Source organism: Carassius carassius, chromosome 9 (assembly GCF_963082965.1).
Source record: "Carassius carassius chromosome 9, fCarCar2.1, whole genome shotgun sequence".
NCBI classification, from domain to species: Eukaryota; Metazoa; Chordata; class Actinopteri; order Cypriniformes; family Cyprinidae; genus Carassius; species Carassius carassius.
In genome coordinates, this window is record NC_081763.1 from 10,257,212 (window position 1) to 10,275,115 (window position 17,904).

At 40.8% G+C, this 17,904-nt stretch overlaps 1 protein-coding gene across 3 annotated transcripts in view; it reads left to right on the forward strand.

Annotated features, from left to right (window-relative positions):
• Positions 1-259: 259 nt before the first annotated feature.
• LOC132148906 (protein shisa-9-like) overlaps positions 260-17,904 on the forward strand; it is a 58,206-nt gene continuing 40,561 nt past the window's right edge. For all 3 annotated transcript variants that reach the window (XR_009434978.1, XM_059557694.1, XM_059557695.1), the window contains exon 1: positions 260-1,028. Coding sequence is in view for 2 of the 3 variants with exons in the window: in XM_059557694.1 (XP_059413677.1) it covers positions 484-1,028 (545 nt within the window). In the remaining variant the exon portion in view is untranslated. The remainder of the gene's footprint in view (positions 1,029-17,904) is intronic.

Here is a 17,904-nt window from a genome sequence, read left to right on the forward strand (position 1 = left end):
TCACGCAATGTTTGGTGGGACAACAATCATGGATAAGGCTTGATTCCAACAGTGTCATTTCTTCAGGCTTCTGAATTGGAATTCTACCAAGTTTTTTTTTTTTTTTTTTTTTCTCGGGCCGCGAAACAGTTTGTCACATGGTGAGATCCTTGAATCTGGCGTCTCTCCAAAGGGGAGGCATCTTGCTCACTCTCATTCTCTCCCTGTAGTAATGAGAACGGCGAGCACGTTGTGTGCTGAAGTGGCGTGGAAAGCTCTCCATCTCATTCCCTGATGAGGGCTGCTTTCTCTGTTTTAGTTTGCTGTTCTTTTAGGAGCTGGACAAGAAGACAGCGTTAAACCTGCTTTAAACTTGAAGACAGAACTCTTTGATCAGCAAACTTGCTTTCTTGGTTTACATTAACTTAACTCCACTGGTTTAATTGTTCCCAGCAGTGCTGTTGCATTCTGGGATACGCATTGTGGGATTACCTAAAGAGGATCATGGCTGCCTCACACCTGTTTTTGAATGTGTTGACTGCTATTTTACTGTTAAGCTACGTTTCTTACGGTCAAAAATCCAACACCGCCAGCACAGGTGTGCAAGCCACCAATCAGACGGCTGCTCCGTCTGGTGCTCCAGAGGTCACTCTTGCAACCCCGGGGTCAGATGCAGACGATATCCCATCAGCTGGGAGCCGTTGTTGGGGTTACTATGATGTAATGGGCCAATGGGATCCTCCGTTTAATTGTAATGCAGGAATATACCTGTTCTGCTGTGGCTCCTGCTACTATCGATTTTGCTGCCAGTTCAAGGTTCACAGCCTGGACCAGACATCTTGTTCCAATTACGACACGCCGGTGTGGGCCAACACAGGCAAGCCAGCGGCTCCGGTGACCGATGTCCAGGAGGAACCGGATCGAGACCGCACTCACATGATTGTGTACATAATATGTGGAGTGGTGGCCATCATGGTGCTGGTTGGGATCTTCACCAAACTGGGTCTGGAAAAAAGTCAAGGAGGACAGACTGACATGACAAACTCCAGGTGAGCGGGTTTGGGGATGAATTCATTGCTTCATCGCTTGTTAATTGAGTTCTCAGATATGTCTCATCTAAGTATCAACTTTGCATTAGATGCTGCTTCCATTGAAAGTATGGAGCCTTTTGCATCTTGACAAATTTGTGCACTGTTTGAGATCTCTTCAGAAACTGTAGAGGAAACACACGTGAGGGGCTTTTTCTCAGCAGAAAAATCTGCTAAGTAGGAGACTTAGACCAAAATCTCTATTTTATTGTCTGTAATTGCAGATGAGCTCTGTACAACCATAGCAGAACCATTTTGAGTTAGAACTTTTGTAGTTCTTTAAAATGAAGGCTCTTCACTTTCATATGGTTCCTCGAAGAACCTTAGAACAGCAGTTTTCTTGTTGGCATGTAGGAGGCATGTTCTTTTCCAAACATTCGGAGGAGTTCAAACTTGTTTGATATTCTCAGATGATTTTAGAATACATTGTTTTCATTTGTCATGCATCTCCTGGCAACAAGACACACGTTTCTGCGTGAGTTTGTTGTGATCGGAATGTCTTTAGTCTTTAGTGTATGGTCCTCAGTCAAGTAGTGTATGATGGACAGTTTTTCCTCTGTGACTGTTATAAAATCAGTAAGTGTACATAGGATGATGCCCAGTGTTTTAAAAAATGTTTTCAGATTTTACAAGTCTTAGTAGTGTATTCCAACAGTTTAAGTCAAAAGTTGAAAATGTCTTTGTTTATTCTTTAATGACAGGAGTTCTCTACCTGCATAAACACCACAAGATCACATGCTCCCCAGCATGATTCAAAGAGCATATTTGTGCTTTAGTGGAAGAAAGAACCTCTAGAAAGAGTCAACCACTCAGTGTCACAAATTTTACTTATTTAAATATAATTTAGAATCTCAAATATTTCTTCATTTTTACATCATAGCTTTTTTTTTTTTTTTTTTCTTAAACATTGCAGCGGTTTTAAATCCCAGTTTTTCAATGTGGTCTCAGACTTTTGCACTCTACTGTATTTCTAAGAGCATACATAGTACTTTTTGGACTACAAGTCGCACTGGACTATAAGTCGCACTGGACAGGAGCACTGAGCAGCACCTCTGGCAGTATAGAGCGCCCTCTCGCGGCTGTAGATGATAATGTTTCCTCTTGGTTAATTTCTCTCTGTTCATGTTCATGTTTAATTTTGATAAATAAGTCGCACCTGACTATAAGTCGCAGGACCAACCAAAATATGAAAAAAAGTGTGACTTATAGTCCAGAAAATACGGTAATTATGTTGATTTCTCAGAGCTCAGCTTTTGTTTAAGTAGATCTATACATTACTAGCTGTGATCAGTTCAAAAGAAGAACCACAAAGAAACATTTATATTTTTGTACTCCTCTGTTATGTGTTCTGACTATGTGAAAAAAAAAAAAAAGTGGGACATCAGTCCAGCTATCTGTCTCTCATCCATAATGTGGCCTGGCAGACAGACACCACCATGGTTTAATGAGGGCTATTGATAAGGGCTGGAAGCATTTTCTGAGACAGAAAACGGGCACGTGATAGGGAACAGATGCTAAATTATTTGCTGTCTGATGATTTTAGTGGGTGGGTAAAAACAAATCGCTTACGGTTTATGACGGAATAAAAAAGTTGCATGGCAAAGATGCATTTTTGAATGTAATAAAGTTTTAGAGTTTCTGTTGATAAGGATGTACTTGGGAAGTGTGTGTGTACTGTATGTCTGATGTGCACAATGACAAAGGCAATATTAGAAGGGCAAACTAGTGAAGTGTATTTCCAGCTCGTTGTAATTTAACACGATTTATTATAGGGAAGCTTAATGAGGCTCGATAAATGGGTACCAAAAGTAGTGAATAAAGGGTGTGTGTCATAATGGTGCAGCTAAACATATCTAGTGTCTTCTGGGATGAAATACATAGGCACATTGAGGAGAGAAAGAGGGTTATTCTATTGAGCAGCTCTGAGAAATCCAATGAGGCCAACATGACAGATTCGTCTGACACAAACATAGGCCAGTATAGACACCAACATGTTTGCACACACATACACAAACCCATCCTATGCCACTGACCTTATAAAATCGCATGGTCAGAGCAGTGACTAATGACTGGTGAAATGTCAAGAAACTGTAATGACGTCCTTCAGTTGAGTGTGCGAATGACCATGCTATGCCATGCTATGCCGAATGACCATGCTATAAGACATTCAGATTTTATATTTTTATGTATAATCTGACCTTTAATAATTAACTTTGGTTTATTTCAAGAGCATATCACATTTGAGTTTGTTTGCAAAATGTGTGTTCGCTGGAGTGGGATTGTTTTACATGTGTAAAATCAATTAATTTCAACATGAAATAATGCTTTTCCACCACTACTTGAGTGAAGGATCGAATGTGTGAATGTTGTGCTTTCTGCTTTCTACTTGAAATATTCTTACGTGCATGCTTGAAAAGTCTCTTGGTCAGACATGCCAAGCTTTACTAAGACTAAGTTAATAAATGGAGATGGAGACAGTATTTGAAAGAGTATTTGTGTGTTTATGAAGTAAACATTGTATGTCCATGCTGAGTGCCTCTGTATTACACAACCATCCAAGCAATAATGGAAGTGGCTCCCTAATGTTTTTTTAATGTATAAAATGTGTGAACATGTAAATTAAGCTTCACGTTGAGATGCCAGGAGAAAAGAAAGTGCATAAGAAGGACAAAAGTAAGGGGAGAAACTCTTAACTAAATTTTTTAATGAACGTGTCCTCAGTAAACACATACCAAGATGCAAAAGTACAAGAAAGTATATAAAGTCATTTCAGGATGTTTCCAATTATCTTAAATGATCAGAATGTCAGTATCTATGACAAGGCATCCCATGGCTCAATTTTCCCCAGGTTAGGGGTAAGTAGACCCGAGTCGATGAGCAAGATGCACAAACTGGGGGTAAACTGACCATCTGACTGAATCTGATTCAAACCCATGTGAAAATGTAAAGATAATTTACATCTGTTAAAAACTACTGTAATTTAATAATCCAATTTCCTTTTATGAACAGTCATATTTATTTTCTTAAAGCTATCTTGAACAACTCAAAAACCGATTTCAGTCTTTAATTGTTTGCATTTCTGGAACAGTATGTTGAAGATCAAAGTTCTAACCTTCCCTAAAACAGACTAAACAGAGAGTTTGTGGAGTAAAATTGAGCTAGCTTACCAATTCATAGTTATATTTAGCTAAATGATGTGCATTGCTTTATATGTTGCTAAATCATCTATATGCATCATAATTGTTTTTTAAATATTTTTGACCTTGATAAATTTGCTTTGATATAACAGTCATCTGTTATTCAAAAATGTTACTTTGACAAACCAAAAACAGTTTTTTTAAGTAAATGGGTGTCTTTTACTCCTATCATGTGTTGCTCCTTATCACAGTCTTTCAGAAATGTTGGGTGGTTTCAAAATACAACGTAACATGACAGTAAAAGTGTATAGTTGCTGAGATACAGAAGAGGGTCAACTCACTCACTGGCCCAACTTACCCCACTCTCCCCTACCATGTTGCTAGGAGTTAGCATTAATAGGAAATGGGACCAATGGGCTATGTTGCAATTAGAGCCAATCCTCCATATATGCAAAATACCAGGGGGCCCCCTTGCTCTCAAAGATTATTTAATTTTAGTTTTGTTTTTGAATTTGGCCAGCAGTTATGAAAACATCAATGGTAATTTCTTTTATTGTGGTGCGCTGTCCCCCTTTTTTACGTAAAAATCAGTAAAATCATGTAATGGGAATGTTGTACAGTCTTGCTTAAGACCTAAAAATTGAGTTGAAAGCATACCGAGCCGTGGAAGAGGCACTTGCTGTGTCTCATTTAGAAGGTTGCGTCCTCCGGAGGTCGCATTTTAAGGCTGCGTACATCATCGGGGAAGTCTCATTTAAGAAAAGTAACTGTTAAATTGCAAAGTAAAAAAAAAACAAATTATAGTATTTTAATCCTCACAAAGAATAACAGTTAATTTTATAATGGTTACTTTTCTTAAATAAGACATCCTTTATGACATATGCAGCCTTCAAATGTGACCTCCGGAGGACGCATGCCTCCGAAATGAGATGCAGCAACTGTTTCTCAAGCGCATTCTGCAAGAGCGATTCGAGAAGGCTTGAAACATGGACAAATGCGTTTCATTAATTCGTTCATAACCACTCATACCCACTCCACCGCTCAGCAGTCAGGGGCCACAAAATATACTTCTGTCCCATTAAAAATTATGGGATCTTCCGATAGAGATAATTCCCAAAGCTGAGCCTGGAACTATTAATGCACTAGAATAGACAAACAAACTGAGCTCCACAGTTAGTCTAACAAGGTGAGCAGAAACCAGCGGGAGATGTCTCGCAGGTCCTTCCATAGAAAACCTCATGAATACACTGCTGCACTTCACTTACTCACAGGCCAAAGACTCCCAGCTGTTTTTCACACCTTTTCAGAAGGAGAGAAGGGTCAGAAATGATGAGAACTGATGCAGAATCACTCTTGACACAAATAAGGAAAAAAAGAATTTAATCTATAAAATTGTTACATATTTACTTCCTCAAAAAAGCTGAAATCAATGGTAAAATTATTGGAATATGTATAAATAAAATTATGAAGCCCTGATTCTTACATTATCTGTAATACTAAACATTTCCACCTCCTGAGGATTTTCCTATCACTCTGCCCACTCGTACATTTCCCTCAATAGCAAATCATGCACATGCTAATACTGTTTACACTGTTATGAGCATTCTAGTAAACACAGTTGTGTTTACTACAAAAACTGTTCTTGCCTTCCATAACATGCTATTGCACAGTGCTAACTGTCAATGCGAGACTGGGACTCAGTTGCAGGTGCTCAACCTAACTCCATTAGGTTGCATTAATTATTGGTATACAACTTAGTATCACCTCAGGCAAGTTAATTGTTAGCATAAAATGTTAAGTTTTGTAATGTGCCTGACAAAAACCTGATGGTCGAAACATTGTATAAAATTATAATAGCAGTGAGCGGACAATACCTTTGTATTTTTTCTAAGTTTTATAATGTTCCCACTAGATGCTCTTCATTGCTAGCATGTCAACATTAACAAGTGGGCTATTGTTATGATGTATTTGGCTTTGAAAATCCTGCTCACTGCAAACATTTAACAACAAACAATGTAGACTTTACCAGTAATTAGCTCACCCAGTTAACTGTAGCACAGCCTCATCAGTGTCATTGTCATATTGTTTCCTGCATGAGAATATAGCTTGATTAGTCATTGTCTGTCTTTGAAAGCATCTCCAGATGAAAACAATACATAGGCCCTTATATAGATGAGACCAGTGGGCTTGTTGTCACGCAAGGAAGTTGTCAGAATCACAATATCTCAAGATTTTGAGTCAAAGGTCCAATTGCACAAATGTGTGCTGTCATGACCAGTCAGTTTCACTGCATGCTTGGACACACTGAGCCGTGGTGCTCATGCGGGTGACAGGAAATGGGAAAGTCTCATCTCCTAATCATTTCCTGTCAGTTTTACTGAGTGTATCTATCATTAAAAACTGCACCTCGTAACCTCACTTTAGCTCCTTTGACACATCAGTACCCCATCACATGGACACGCATGTTCACACACACACACACACACACACACACACACATACACACACACACACACACACACACACACACACACACACACACACACACACACACACACACTGTCCTGTTCCGCTTTATTGAAGACTGAGAGGGCTCAAAGGGCCCTTTTGAGTTTAGCAGTTTCACTGCATGTACTGTACCTGTTTGTCAATGCCTCGGTGAAGAAGCTGAACCACATGTTACACATGGATGGACATCACTCCAGCTATAAATGTGACTGTCTTGTAAAGCTACTAAATGGACCATTGCGCCCATGATTGTTGCAATTCCTCTAGGAAACTGCCTCCCTGAGCTCAAGAGCAAAGATGTCATTGATGGATGCTGCCACTACGGATGGATTAGACACCGATTACAAAGCTTTACCACAGGATACTGCTCTGCCCACGATTTCATTTTGACTCAAAAACTATGAGGAGTAAAAGGCTAAAAGCTAAAAATTATGTGTTTTGCAGGGGCAACATAAAAAATGATGTCAAAAGGCAAACTAGTCTAAACGGCAGAAAGACATTACAAAAGGGACAGTTCAGCCAAATATAAAAATTGTGTTATTGTTTACTTACCCTCATGTTGTTTTATTCCATTATGACTTTGTTTTTCTACAGAGAAAAACTACTGCAAAAATATCCTGGCTGTTCTTTTCTATGTAATGAAAGTAAATGGGCAACCCAGGCTCGTTGGGAAAAAGAAGCCAGTGGTGACATTTCTGCAATTTGATATTGTGTTGTTTCTTGCACGCTTCACTGCACTTAAACAAAAAGTAAAACATCTAGTGAGTGAAGCTAAAAGCATGTCCAGTTTACTTTGAAAAACACGAATGTGAATCTGGCAATGGTTTATCACGTTAGTTGTTGTATGTATCTCTACAGTTTGGTTATGAAATGTCTGGTATTTGGTGCTAAAAGTTAATGCTGTATCACGTTTGAAAATAACATAATACCTATACTAAAGCCCAACAGATAAAGTGTTAACAAAAGCAAATATGAGATAAAAATGCATTTGCTGAAGCAACCATTCTATGGCCTGGTTATACAAGTGCAGCACTGTACCAGGTGAGCTACAGAGCAAGTTTACTACATCATTAAAAGTCATTCATATGGAAGTGGTTGTGTGATGCAAACATCAAAATCTATTAGTTTACAAATCATGCACTGTGGTAAAAGTGTTTTGAGGTCATGGGCAAGGAACCTTTTGAAAATACATCATTATTAATCAAAAATCTTCCCCTGTATTTGTAATTTGTGCAAAAGCAATACATTCTATTGGTGTTGCATAGCCACTAGTGTTCATTTCATCTGCAAGCTGCAGTGAATTGTATATATAGGTATGTTTTTGGAGTTTTGCAAAAATGTACTGTGTCCAGTGATCCTATGATGGTACTGGGACTGTCAAGCTCTTAAAATGAAAAAAGACAAACAAAAAGTATCATAAAAGTGGTCTTTTCAATGTAGGAACATACTTCAAATCATTCTTTACTCTCAATCTTTGTCTCAGACGAAAATCTTGAAATGGACTACAAAAGTCATAATGACCAAGACTTGGAATATCATGTATGGATATAGTAGTTTTATGCTGTTGATTTGTCATTTTGAAACTTTACAACAGCAGTTATCGTTCATGTTCATGATGGATAAGGTGTATAAGAGTGGCCAGTATATTCTTAATAAATAACCAATCAATCAATCAATCAATCAATCAACCAATCAATCAGTAAACAAATACATTTTCTGAAGAAAGTCATACAGGTTTTGAATGACATGAGTGAGAGTAAACTATGAAGATTTTTTATTTTGAGGTGATCTGGCTATTTAAATTGAACATCTCTTTTCATTCAATCAAATATTATCTGGACATAAAACAAACAAACATGTATTCTGATTCAAGAGGCTTTTACACCTGCACACTGTAAAATAAATAATTTGGTAATAAAAGTTCATTTATTTCAGTTATTCAACTAAAATTGTGAAATACAAAAAAATTGTTTAAATACAATGCACACTGACTGAAGTAGTTTAAGTCTTTGGTACTTTTAATTGTGATGATTTTGGCTCACATTTAACAAAAACCCACCAATTATAATCTCAACAAATTAGAATACTTCATAAAACCAATAATAATAAAACATTTAGTGAATTGTTGGCCTTCTGGAAAGTATGTTAGTTTACTGTACATGTACTCAATACTTGGTAGCGGCTACTTTTGCTTTAATTACTGCCTCAATTCGGCGTGGCATGGAGGTGATCAGTTTGTGGCACTGCTGAGGTGGTCTGGAAGCCCAGGTTTCTTTGACAGTGGCCTTCAGCTCATCTGCATTGTTTGGTCTCTTGTTTCTCATCTTCCTCTTGACAATAGCCCATAGATTCTCTCTGGGGTTCAGGTCTGGTGAGTTTGCTGGCCTGTCAAACACACCAACACCATGGTCATTTAACCAACTTCTGGTGCTTTTGGCAGTGTGGGCAGGTGCCAAATCCTGCTGGTAAATTAAATCAGCATCTTCAAAAAAACCTGGTCAGCATAAGGAAGCATGAAGTGCTCTAAGATTTCTTGGTAAACGGGTGAGTTTGGTCACCCGTTTACCCAAAATGGACCAACACCAGCAGATGACATTGCACCCCAAATCATCAAAGACTGTGGAAACTTAACACTGGACTTCAAGCAACTTGGGCTATGAGCTTCTCCACCCTTCCTCCAGACTCTAGGACCTTGGATTCCAAATGAAATACAAAACTTGCTCTCATCTGAAAAAAGGACCTTGGACCAATGGCAACAGTCAATTTCTTCATCTCCTTAGTCCAGGTAAGACGCCTCTGACATTATATTCTGTGTGTGGTGGCTCTTGATGCCTTGAGCCCAGCCTCAGTCCATTCCTTGTGAAGTTCTCTAAAATTCTTTAATCCAGTTTATTTAACAATCCTCATAATGTGAACCCTCCTTGTGAAGGGTGTCAAAGATTGTCAGAGACCATTTGAAGGCTCAGGAAACCTTTGCAGGTGTTTTGAGTTGATTAGCTGATTGGCATGTCACCATATTCTAATTTGTTGAGATGTGAATTGGTGGGTTTTTGTTAAATGTGAGCAAAAATCATCACAATTAAAAGAACCAAAGACTTAGACTACTTCAGTCTGTGTGCATTGAATTTATTTAATAGATGAGTTTCACAATTTTAGTTGAATTACTGAAATAAATGAACTTTTCCACGACATTCCAATTTATTGATATGCACCTGTATATATAGTTATCATACAAACTCTGTTCTAAAGACAAGTGAATGTTCTCGTTGTTTACATAGTGTGCAAACAAGACATCATAATGTTGCTGCATGATAGAGTTTGACATTATAATATAGCTGCAAAATTCCAGTGGGGGAAAAACAATACATTTTATATAGACCAATATACTGTATTTGTTATGAATACTTTTATTTTGCCATTAGGAGACTTTGTTGCAATGCATTGTGGGATTGCCTTTTGTGTGAAGATCTAACATTTTTGAACAGACTTCGTGTGAGGAGCATGCTATGATACTTCGAAATGCTTGAAAAAGTAGGAAGAGAAAGATTTAAGAGATTATATACGTGGCTTCCATTTGGTATTTAAGTGGATTAATGGAAAAGCGTATTAAACTGTTTTTGTCCAAATCAGTCATGAATGCAACTTGATATTTTGGTTTCCATTTTCTGTGATGCTGGGATGCACAGTAAAAACAAAAAAAACAAAAAAAGAACCTAAAAATGCATAAATTGATTTGTGTAATTCTGGTTTGCTCAACTAGTCAAACGTAAAGGCACGAGTACTGGAAAATTGGCCCATTTGCTCTGCTCACAAGAAATCTTGACTTGTAGTCAAAAATCATAAAAACAGAGGTAGTTTTTGGAATGTAAATCAGCACAAGTGTGTTTTGGCATTCAAAGTGAGCTGTGTGTTTGTCTATGCTTTGTGTCTTAATCACATCGATGGAAAGTCAATGTCTAATTTGTAATTTGTTACAGCAATTGGGTACTTTACCTTCTCTCTGTCCTCCTACTCTCTCTCTCCTTCTCTCACCTTGAGCCTGAATTACTGCTGCACAGTTTCCTGTTAATCCCACATAAAAAAGAGACAATGAAAACACAAAACAGTGCAGTGATAAGTATCACCAAAGAGCTGCTCAGAGCTGAAGCCCTGCGGGAGGAACGATTCTTTCCCTCTCCTTGTCTCATCCCTCATTTTAAAAGCTCAGCACTGCTCAGTCATCCTGAATGGACTTGTTCCAGGGGGGATGGGGTGTGGGGGGATTGTCAAGGCAGAATACAAATGAGAGGACCTGACTGAGACCAGGGGGTGTAGGGTAGGGATTGTACAGATATTTATCTTGATCTCTGTCCTGTCAATCAACTTACACACTATGGAGATATCTACAGTCGATGGGAAGATGAGGAAGATAGATGAAAGATTGGAGGAAGGACACAACGAGACAAGTGGCAGAGAGAGAAATTTATATTGTTCATTTGACTGATGAATCTGGTAGAATCAAGAAATGAAGGTTGATTCTGTCAAACAAAATGGGGTATTGAAATGAGTTCTATTGTCGTTTTTTAAAAACGAAATGCTTATGGCATGAGATGCTGAAAAGAAACACTCATCTGATGAATACAGTATTCATGGCAACTGAAATAAAAATAAGTGAAAGCTAAATAGAATAAATAAAATAATGACAATATGAATAAACATCTCAATACAAAACAAATAATACTAAAATAACACTATGGATCACCCATGACTATTAAATATTAATTGCAGCTAAAAAGGGGCCTAAGATAGATTTGAAGTTAAACAATTATTAAAAGTTTGCTAAAATTAAACATAAAAAGCTACATAAAAATATAATAATATAAAAATAATAATATACAATATAAAATACAAACTTAAACTACTAAAGACCATTAACAGCTATTAATTGCAAGTATAAAAATGTATGTAAGATAGATTTTTTGTTTTGATCAACCACATTAGTCCCTTCAGAATGCTTCATATCTCGTATAAAGCATGCAGGTGCAGTCTGACCTTTACAGATGGAGGTGCAGGTCCACATGGAGGTTCAGGTCATTCATCTTGGAGGTGGAGTACGGTTTTCTCTCGTTTCAGAGAGGAAGGTGGTTGGTGTGCCAGTTGATGCAGTGGTGCAGGATTGATGTTTTTATAAACCTTCACTCAGCAAAGGTGCTGGTGGTTCATCATTTCCCCCTCATTGCACCATCCTGGACTGTGTTGTGTGCACCAGTTCAGTCAGCTGGTGTGTGAAAGAAAGGAAGTGTTTTCTATTTCCAAGTGGAGTGATAAATGTGTGCTCACGTTGGAATTATTAACTCCACATCGCATTCAGCCATTCAGTTCACTAAACCTGTTTTAACAACATTCTGGTTTCCCATTAGACAGAGCGAAAACCCTTCTGTGTTTCTTCCACGAGCACATTAGCTTGAGTAAAGCTGACCCAAATTGAAGTGCTCAGCTCAAACCACAAGTCCATTGTGGATGCGTTTGGAATTCTTTGCGCGGCCGTGCTGCAAATGGCTGTTGGTTTTCAGACAGCAGAGCCAATTAACTTGATTTAGGATTAAATTGCTTGCACAAAATTTCATTTACTGCTTACCTTTGGCTGAATGGCCCACATCACAAGCAAACATAAACACAGAACCAATGTTCTACTGAACGTGCAGTGTCTATATATATATATATATATATATATATATATATATATATATATATATATACAGTACAGACCAAAAGTTTGGAAACATTACTATTTTTAATGTTTTTGAAAGAAGTCTCTTCTGTTCATCAAGCCTGCATTTATTTGATCAAAAATACAGAAAAAACAGTAATATTTGTCACAAACACGCCAGGTTCCTCCTCCACACAATCACGACGCACACCCTCACCTGAGTACTAATCATCACCACCTGATCCGCATCACCTATCATCCACCACAGCACCACAAAAGCCACACACACGCACCCAGTCATTGTCCGGTCACGTTCGCGACAAGATCATTCCTGCGCTAACTATTAGGACTAACTCCTCTTTACCTTATCTCCAAGGATAACCTCCGAAGTCTCTTCTTCCGTCTTCTCTCCAAGGATAACCTCCAAGATCCTCCTAAAGACCCCACGGTGCGTGTGTGTGGTACCCTCCTTCCCGGCACGGATCCCAGCACCCATCCACTCCTCACTTCCCGCTCCTCTGCTTGTGTCCATTTAATAAACTACATCTTTCATCTGTTACTCCTCTGTCTCCGAGTGATCCGTAACAGATGACCGGACCAGCACCGAGAGACACAAGCATGAGCCTCACGGATCCCTTCCAGGAATTAGTAGATGCACTCCGCTGTACACTTATGTCAGCACCTGCATCACCACCACCTCCTATCATCCCTCCTTCACCTGCCGTGCACGCCAGTCCCATGGCACGGCCAGCGCCCTACTCTGGTTCGGCGGAGGAATGCAGCGGATTCTTGCTTCAGTGTTCACTGGTCCTGGAGATGCAACCGCTCTCGTACCCAACGGATCGAGCCAAGGTAGCTTTCATTATCTCCCAGTTAGAAGGCAAGGCTTTACAATGGGCAGACTCTCTCTGGACCCAGAATAATCCTGTAACCCAGTCATATTCTAGCTTCATCGAACACTTCCGGGAAGTTTTCGGCAAACCTGCCTGGGACTCCTCTATAGGTGAGGGATTATACAACTTGAAACAAGGGAATATGTCTGTCAATGATTATGCCTTGCAGTTCAGGACTCTGACGGCCTCTAGTGGATGGAACGAACAGGCCCTTCTCACTACCTATCGCCAAGGATTGGAGCCCAGAGTGCGGTTGCATCTCGCTGCATACGAGGATACCATCGGCCTTGAGCGATTCATCCAGCTGTCCATTCGCTTCGCCACTTGTATGCAGTCGTGCTTAGAAGAGCACCAGGGCCAGGTGCATTCTCCAATCTCTCTCCAAACTGGACTCCTTCACCATGAGGACATTCATCTGCTGGTTCTGGAGGATTCCACCGCTGACGTCATCCTAGGGCGCCCGTGGTTGGAGCAGCATAACCCGGTGATCTCCTGGAAGACCGGAGAAATCCTGAAGTGGGGCGAAGCCTGCTTTCAATCCTGTATCTCCGGCTGTCCAGTTCCCGTGGAACGTCCCTCCGGATCACTACCAGTCTACCAAAGCCTTCCAGGCCCTGAAGCTGGCCTTTACGACCGCCCCACTCCTCGTGCATCCTAACCCAGATTTACCATTCGTCGTGGAGGTGGACGCCTCTACCACCGGAGTGGGTGCGGTTCTGTCTCAGCAGCAGGGGACGCCCAGCCGCCTCCATCCATGTGCCTTCTTCTCCAGGAAGCTCAACCCGGCGGAGGTGAACTACGACATTGGCAACAGGGAGCTACTTGCCATCAAGCTTGCCCTGGAGGAGTAGAGACATTGGCTGGAGCCAAACACCCCTTTCAAGTTCTCACTGACCATAAAAACCTGGAATACCTTAGGGCAGCCAAGAGACTCAACCCCAGACAAGCCCGCTGGGCGCTTTTCTTTACCCGCTTCTAGTTCTCCATCACTTACCGCCCTGGGGCAAAGAATGTCAAGGCCGATGCTCTGTCCAGATGTTACTCACCCGAAAAGAGGTCTGAGAACCCCGAACCCATCCTCCCAGTCAAAGTTATTGTTGCCCCTATCACTTGGTCTGCCGAAACCCTACCTCCAGCCGAAACTCCTGCCAACACTCCGCCGGGTTGCCCACTAGGGCACCAGTACATCCCCAGGACACGTCGCACTCCTCTCATCCACGCCACCCATACATCACTTGGCACTGGTCACCCGGGGGTCAATGAAACCCTCTCGTTGCTACGGGAACACTTCTGGTGGCCCAACATGGCCTCGGATGTCAGAAGGTACGTGAGTGGATGTAACAGCTGCGCCATGTCCAAGAGTCCTCGCCATCTACCATCTGGCAAACTCCATCCTCTGCCCGTCCCCAACCGCCCGTGGTCACACCTGGGAGTGGATTTCATGACCGACCTTCCTCCCTCTGACAATAACACATGTATTCTGATTGTTGTGGATAGATTTTCTAAAGCATGTCATCTTCTTCCTCTGAAGGGTCTCCCCACTGCCATGGAAACGGCAGAACTGATGTTTAACCATGTCTTCAGGTACTTCGGCATCCCAGAGGACATAGTGTCGGATCGGGGTCCCCAATTCATCTCCCGAATATGGAAAGCATTTCACTCCCTCCTAGGTGTGGCCATCAGCCTGTCCTCCGGCTACCACCCGCAGTCCAACGGGCAGACGGAAAGGAAGGTTCAGGAGATCGGACGCTTCCTCCGTACCTTCTGTCACGGCCACCAGAACTCCTGGAACCAATTCCTGGGATGGGCCGAGTACGCACAGAACTCCCTCCGTCAACCCACCACCGGCCTCACACCCTTCCAGTGCGTACTCGGCTACCAGCCACCCCTGTTTCCCTGGTCTGGAGAGCCCTCTGACGTTCCCGCGGTCGACTATTGGTTCCGGGAGAGCGAGAGGGTCTGGGACGCGGCCCATCACCAACTTCAACGGGCGCTCCGTAGACGCAGGACGGCAGCCGACCTTCGCCGTTCCGAGGCCCCCCAGTACCAACCCGGTCAGAAGGTCTGGCTGTCTACCCGGGACATCCGCCTGCGTCTACCCTGCCGCAAGCTTAGTCCCAGATTCATTGGCCCATTCACTATCACTCAGCAGATCAATCCGGTCACCTACAAACTGCAACTTCCTCCCGAGTACCGGATTCAACCCACATTCCATGTCTCACTCCTGAAACCTCACCATCCTTCTGTTCTTCCCTCCACAGAACCTGGCGAGACGGAAGCCCCCCCTCCTCTCCTCCTAGATGACGGCGCAGCCTACTCGGTCAAGGACATCCTGGACTCCCGGCGGCGTGGTGGGCAGCTTGAGTACCTAGTGGACTGGGAAGGCTACGGTCCAGAGGAACGCTCCTGGGTCCCATGCAACGACATCTTGGACCCCTCCTTGCTGGATACCTTCCACTCACGACACCCCAACCGACCAGCTCCCAGGGGTAGAGGACGCCCACCACGACGTCGGGGTCCCCGGCCCTCAGGAGCGGGCCCTGGGGATGGGGGTACTGTCACAAACACGCCAGGTTCCTCCTCCACACAATCACGACGCACACCCTCACCTGAGTACTAATCATCACCACCTGATCCGCATCACCTATCATCCACCACAGCACCACAAAAGCCACACACACGCACCCAGTCATTGTCCGGTCACGTTCGCGACAAGATCATTCCTGCGCTAACTATTAGGACTAACTCCTCTTTACCTTCTCTCCAAGGATAACCTCCGAAGTCTCTTCTTCCGTCTTCTCTCCAAGGATAACCTCCAAGATCCTCCTAAAGACCCCACGGTGCGTGTGTGTGGTACCCTCCTTCCCGGCACGGATCCCAGCACCCATCCACTCCTCACTTCCCGCTCCTCTGCTTGTGTCCATTTAATAAACTACATCTTTCATCTGTTAGTCCTCTGTCTCCGAGTGATCCGTAACAATATTGTGAAATATTATTACAACTTAAAATAATAGTTTTCTATTTGAATATACTTAAAAAAAATAATTTATTCCTGTGATGCAAAGCTGAATTTTCAGTATCATTACTCCAGCCTTCAGTGTCACATGTAACATCCAGTCTATCACTCGATCATTTAGAAATCATTCTAATATTCTGATTTATTATGAGTGTTGGAAACAGTTCTGCTGTCTAATATATTTGATGAATAAAAGGTTAAAAAGAACTGCATTTATTCAAAAAAAAAAAATTCTAATAATATATATTCTAATAATATATTTTCTTTACTATCACTTTTTATCAATTTAACACATCCTTGCTGAATAAAAGTATTGATTTTATTTTAAAAAAAAAGAAAGAAAAAAAAATTACTGACCCCAAATTACTGACCAGTAGTGTATATTATTATTACAAAATATTTATATTTTAAAAACATTATTTTAAATTGTAATAATATATCACAATATTACATTTTTTTCTGTATTTTTGATCAAAAACTGCAGCTATATATATATATATATATATATATATATATATATGCTATATATATATATATATATATATATATATGCTATATATATATATATATATATATAATTAAAACTACATACAGTACATACAGAATCAAGTGCATATTACAAGAACATTATTAAAAAGAAAGATCACAGTTTATATAAACCTCTATAAACTGGTCTGATTAGGTCATAAGCTTTAGAATGCTTCAATTCTTTAAAATATCTGAATCCCTTAAAGGCTAGCTGTTGAGGCTTATGAGTTTGGAAAAGGATTTAAAGTCATAGTTATTTGTTAAATTATATCACCTTCACCCATAAGTTCCAGTATTAAAAAGACCACATGTTGAAAAAGGACTAAACTTTTCATGCTGGCTACTTTTTCACAGCACTAAACTGAATTGGATTCTATCCTGAATCTGCTTACAGCCTATCAATTCTCACTAAAGCCTCTTCTGGTTGTCTCTTTTAACAATATCTCAGAATTCTCTCTCTACCCCTTTACTCAACACTTTTATTTTCATCACATACACACACATTTTCCAATCTCTTGTGCATTCAGACTGAAAGCTCTGTATCCCCTTGTAAACACGTTCAAATCGCTCAGATTTGATCTGAATCCAGCATTTTATTTCTCACCTCTCTCTGACATCTCTTAGGAAAGTGTGTGTGTGTTCAAGTGTGTGTGTTGTAATGCAGGCTTGTAATGCAGTATTCGGTTTAGCACAGTCAGCTCTACAGATATTAACACAATTTACGCAGTTATAGTAAAGCAACCGCTAGGATCAATGTGATGCAACCATAGAAGGACACACAGCCACACACACACACACACACACACACACACATTCATAAAAAAAGCACGTGCCCTTGAGTAAAGTGCAGTATAAAAACCCAATATTCCCGCTGGCCCAGTTTAACAACAGGCAATCAATGAAAACTGACCTGTTCATTTGAAAGCGAGGAGGTATGACCCAGCATTTCGACCTCTTAAGTGTGTGAATCTTTCTCTCCATCTCCTTCCTGATAAGGCCATAATGAAATATGCCGTTTTAAAACAAAAACAAAATTCTTCAACAATACAGTAAAAATTGTAATATT